The sequence below is a fragment of the Fragaria vesca genome, linkage group LG4, assembly GCF_000184155.1.
Source record: "Fragaria vesca subsp. vesca linkage group LG4, FraVesHawaii_1.0, whole genome shotgun sequence".
Lineage (NCBI taxonomy): Eukaryota > Viridiplantae > Streptophyta > Magnoliopsida > Rosales > Rosaceae > Fragaria > Fragaria vesca.
Window position 1 is genome coordinate 13,961,725 of NC_020494.1, and position 5,059 is coordinate 13,966,783.

A 5,059-nucleotide genomic window follows, 5' to 3' on the forward strand; every position below is an offset into this window, starting at 1 on the left:
CGCGCGTCGTCTCTCTCTCTCTCTCTCTCTCTCTCTCTCTGAGGTAAAACCCTTTCTTAAACCCTCGTTCTCTCGCGTATATCTCTAGTTTCTTATGTCGTCCGAGAATCATATCCGTGGTTATTTCATCTGAATATTGGTGTTTTACTTTTGCTTGTTTGATTGATCGTTTTTTCTGGGAATATGAATGTCGGTGTTTTCTGGTTGTTCTTTGAATGATGATGATCTGTGACTCTATGTGGTTGGTGGGTGTTGATATATTATCTGTATGCTTCTAAGCCGCTACAGGAAAGTAGAAAGAAACTGGGAGATTGTTTTTCAAATGAAAGAAAAATAACCCAAAAACTGATAAGGAGCTATTGTTTAGACTGGTGCTCTGTTCGGTTTTTAAAATAAAGCAAGTAGAGACTGTAGAGATGTGAATGGGAGCACCTTTCTAGCCTTTCAAAGTAATTTAAGGCTTGTTGAAATTGCATACCATATAATAATTTGTGGTAGGAAGTTGTAAGAAAATAAGTTTCGTGGCAAGAACCCTTATTGATCTGATTTGTGTTTGTGAAAATTGTGTTCGGTGGAGCTCAATAATTTCTCTTGTTTTCTTTCTCTTCTGGTTAAGCTTTTCACCTAATGTAAATTTTGCCAGCACTGAGTCGTAGGCTTTCTTCAAATGCATAGATTGTCTCTATTGTAGAGAAAAACGAAAAGGAGACTATTATATAATTTGGTCATGTATTTTGGTGTGTAAGATTGCTTGTTATTAAAGTGCCCTTACTTCTGGATGCATTATATATAAGATTCCTTGCTACTGAGGTAGTGTTTTTGAGTGGTCATTATGAGAACTCTTTGTGCAAGATAACTTCTGTCTAAATTCATGTGGCTGTAGGCTTGAGTTGTTTGATGTGCTTAAGAGATTGCTTTTGTATTTACTGTTTGCTGCTTACAATCGTAGCTTGAGTTGTCATTATGAGAACTCTTTGTGCATGATAACTTCTGTCTAAATTCATTTGGCTGTAGGCTTGAGTTGTTTGATGTGCTTAAGAGATTGCTTTTGTATTTACTGTTTGCTGCTTACAATCGTAGATTAATCTTGTTGCTGCTTTTGTTTTTGTATTGATGGTGTTGTGTTGGTGTAGGCTCTTAGCAGACCCAAGAACTATCCACTTTCCAAATGGCTTTCTATAACAGGGTTGGGAGCCTTTTGAGGCAGGGCATTTCCCAGAATGGACAAGCGCCAATGGCATCCATGTTGAACTCTGCTCGTTACATGTCCTCCAAGCTTTTTATTGGAGGTATGAATGGACTGTAAAATATTAGTTAAAGGCTAACTTAATTAAATCCACACCTTTTGATTTGATTATTGATGTTCTATTGTTATATTGTGGTGTGTTAGGTCTTTCGTTTTCCACTGATGACACATCTCTCAAGGAGGCATTTTCCGGCTTTGGTGATGTGACTGATGGTAAGTGTTCATTGGGTTTGTTACCTGAGATTCATAGCTCACTGTATGGTATACGAGTACTTTCAGTTTCTTCAGTTGATAATTTTGGTTTTTTTTTTTTAGTTTTATCTAGTGTACCTCCCTGCCATAGTCTATACTTTGTTTGGGTAGAAATAGAGCTTCAACTTGCATAATGGATACTGAAGTCGGGGTTTAGTCTAGCAATTTAAGGTTGATCTACTTGATTTATCTAGAAACTTTTCTTCAAGGGATATTTCTGCAATTGGAGTTGTTTCTCTGGCCTTTTATTCTATGCTACTTGGGCTGCATCTGTGAAAGAAAATAATAATGGGATCCTTGAAACGATTATACATGTGGTATCTCTATGCCTCGAAGTGTGTGATTACTTGTAGTGATAGTTTCTGATTTATCAAAGTTCCTTGGCTTTCTTTTAAAACTGTCATTTTCTCAGAAACTAGTAACGGGAGGAGAGTAATAATACTATTGGCTTTTCTTGCTTTTCCAACTGAATAAATCATTATTTCGAAGCTTCTGTCCTAAAATTCTGTTTGTTTGTCCCTCATCTATTCGTTTGGTCTTTAAAAATTTCATTTATGTAGTGAGCCTAGTGGTATGTCTTGCAGTTTTGGTGGTTGTCTCCACTATATATATATGTATCCTCAATTGAATATTTTCTGTGCAGCAAAAGTTATCATGGATAGGGATACTGGAAGGTCTAGGGGATTTGGATTTGTCAACTTTGTTGACGAAGAAGCGGCCAATTCAGCCCTCACTGCTATGGATGGCCAGGTCAGAATTATTTATTTATTTATTTATTTATTTTATTTATTTATTTTTTTTAAAAAAATGAAAGATTTTATTCATGAGAAAAGAACTACATCAACTGGAGTATTAAGCGGCCTCATTAAACCTTCCACAGACGGAGAGGAAGAGTACCGCACTCCAAACTTTACAAAAACTAATTGCTAGCTTCAGCTACTAATATTGACGAAAGCCACATTGGCTCCATCAACCACCAAAAAGTAGGAAAAGATAGAGATAGAGCCTCTTTAGCAACATGATGTGCTTCATTATTACATGCTCTAGAAATAGAACTCCAACTACACGACTGAAAAAAAAATTCAATAAAAACTTGGCCTCCATCCATGCTCAAGTCCTCTTCTGTTCCATTCATAGCAGCAATGACATTGCAAGCATCCCCTTCAATAACATGCGAAAGCCCTGCTTGAACACAGAAATATAACCCATTTACTAATGCCAAAGCTTCACAAGTCTGAGGGCTAATAGAATTTGAATTTGAATTTTAGACACTTCAAGTGTGAAATTTACCCTGTATAAAGATCCAAGTGTTTTTTTTTCCTTTTGTAATGATTTTTAACACTGAATTTCAGGACTTAAATGGGCGAAGCATTCGTGTGAGTGTCGCTACCGAACGAACTGGTCCTCGACCATCCAGCGGTGGTTACCGTGGGGGTGAAGGTGGTGGTTACGGAGGTGGTTACCGTGGTGGTGACAGTAGCTATTAAACAGTTGCACAAGTGCTGTCTATAGGCTTTTCTATGTTTATTTATCTTTAAATCTAAAGTTGTTTTAGTCAGTCGGATTTTATAAGCCAAGTTCTGCTGGTTTATATATCTTGCTATGTAACGCTGCAGAAAGAGTTTGAAGGTGAAGGATTTCCATTTGCATGTTATCCAGCCATATTGCTGAATGGTGTTTGTGTATGAATTTATGAGATTCTACTAGGTTACTCCAGTTCTAACCATATATTGCCTTGTGCACGTGGTATGGGAAGAAATTGAATCTGCTTGCTCGCCTGTGCGAAACTGGGTTCTGGTGTGAATTCAAGGAGTATCAATGATTTTGGCTGCCAAAAATGCTAATCCCAGACAGCAGGTCCGTGATACAAATGTTTTTGTGTATTAGAAGCCCAACCTCCAATACTAAAAAAATGTTCTTTTTTATCGAAAAAAATCTAGTACTACATCATCGAGCCTTTCGGAATCCAATTCTTCAGTGTTGGATGTCAGCTGTGGTACTTGGTTTCTTCTTCCATTTCGCTTCTCAGAAGAGCATTACTATGAGGTTCTTCACTTCATGAAAAACATCACCCTCTGTATTTGCAGATCAGTTTCAGTGCATCTTCTTGTGTTTTTTCCCCTTATTTGTTATATTGTATTTTGTTTATGGAGTTCTAAGGCTGATCATCTCAGCCAAACCCACTTCAGATAGACAGTAATCTTCATTGGTATGAAATTAAAGAGGTGAAAGAGCAATGCCATTAGGATTTAGTTAACAGACAATAGACATGATTAAAGAGAGAAAAAAAAGAAAAAAGAACCAAGTTGCAAGGTTATTTTGTCTTGTTTTGTGTCGGTGGGAGAATTATATATAATCTGGAAAATTAGTCCAATAATTTTGATAAGACAGCTCAAGTAATGCTAGTGTTTGAAGTTCTGGGTTCAGTCGGGTCTAATTGCTAAGGAGATGGCTTATGTGGAGGAAAGATGGAGATTGATGTTGCTGGGTCATTATCTCACAAAATCATGCGGTTATTTTTGGGCAAACAAACAAACCAAACCAGCCAGCTCTCTCTCGTTTTTAGTTTTTCTTTTCTTCAACCTCTTTCTTAGTCTCTAATACAGACTTTGGTTACTAGGCTACTACTCTCTTTGCTCTATGCATGAGTGAATGAACTGATCATATTGATGATCTTGTCATTGGAAGTACAAAAATTAGTACACGAAATTGCCACCAGGCATTACACTGTGACTCCCTCTTACAAAAAACTCTTCTCTTACTCACGCACATCACAATTCATAAGAAGTAAATTTACCGATCATTCTTATTTGCTTACCATTAAATTTTATTGACATGTGTCCTCTTTCTTGACCATGGTTTCCAATAAAATAAAATGGTTGGCACTTTGGTGGGTGGACAACAAATTTACATTCTCTCTCATGTCAGTCAAATTTGTATTTATGACATCTATATGGTGTTAGTTATGTTAGTCAATTAACATGTTATGGTTCACTAACAGAAATAGAGAATACGTGTATGATTCAAAGAAGCCAAATGGATCGACCCGGCCTAATCATATATGTTTTAAATGAGGCCTATTCATGCTTAATGTTGTGTTACTCCTCCTACTTACTTACACGTCAGAACCGACATGAACTATGGTCCAAACGAGCCAATCAATGAACTATGGCCCAAACGAGCCAATCGATGAACTATGCTAGAGCGGGTGTTGAAAATAGCCACGGTTTAAAACTTTTATCATGATACTATTTTTAAATATAATTTTTTAGTATAATGTATTTTATTTGTAAGCCCATTTAGTTATTTACTAATTACTTATCCAAAACTCGAAAAAAAATTATGTGATAACCTTTACGGCCGTCAAGTACTATTTAATCTAGCGGCATAGCCTCAGTAAATGAGAGGTTGTGAGTTAGACTCATGAAAGACTAGTTATGGCATTTGAGTTGTTTACCCGATAAAAAAAAATACGAAACCCTTTTGCTGCGGGACTAACCCAACGATGATAAAAGGCAATATTACAGCGTCCAAGACTTGAACACCGGTTACACCGCTGAT

The 5,059-nt window shown here is 36.8% G+C and overlaps 1 protein-coding gene across 1 annotated transcript; it reads left to right on the plus strand.

Moving 5' to 3' along the window:
- On the plus strand, positions 1–3,625 carry LOC101295993 (glycine-rich RNA-binding protein 2, mitochondrial-like). The gene is made up of 5 exons (XM_004296993.1): positions 1–43; positions 1,134–1,289; positions 1,391–1,459; positions 2,142–2,248; positions 2,851–3,625. The coding sequence occupies exons 2-5, from the start codon at positions 1,169–1,171 to the stop codon at positions 2,983–2,985; spliced, it is 432 nt and encodes a 143-aa protein (XP_004297041.1). The 5' UTR covers positions 1–43; positions 1,134–1,168; the 3' UTR covers positions 2,986–3,625.
- The last annotated feature ends 1,434 nt before the right edge of the window (positions 3,626–5,059 follow it).

What these genes read in the sequence shown, in the direction of transcription:
- LOC101295993 (XM_004296993.1), top strand. Translation starts at nt 1,169, where the DNA reads ATGGCTTTCTATAACAGGGTTGGGAGCCTTTTGAGGCAGGGCATTTCC. An exon ending in CTCCAAGCTTTTTATTGGAG is followed by an intron (nt 1,290 to 1,390) that starts GTATGAATGGAC and finishes GTGGTGTGTTAG; the next exon opens with GTCTTTCGTTTTCCACTGAT. An exon ending in TCACTGCTATGGATGGCCAG is followed by an intron (nt 2,249 to 2,850) that starts GTCAGAATTATT and finishes ACTGAATTTCAG; the next exon opens with GACTTAAATGGGCGAAGCAT.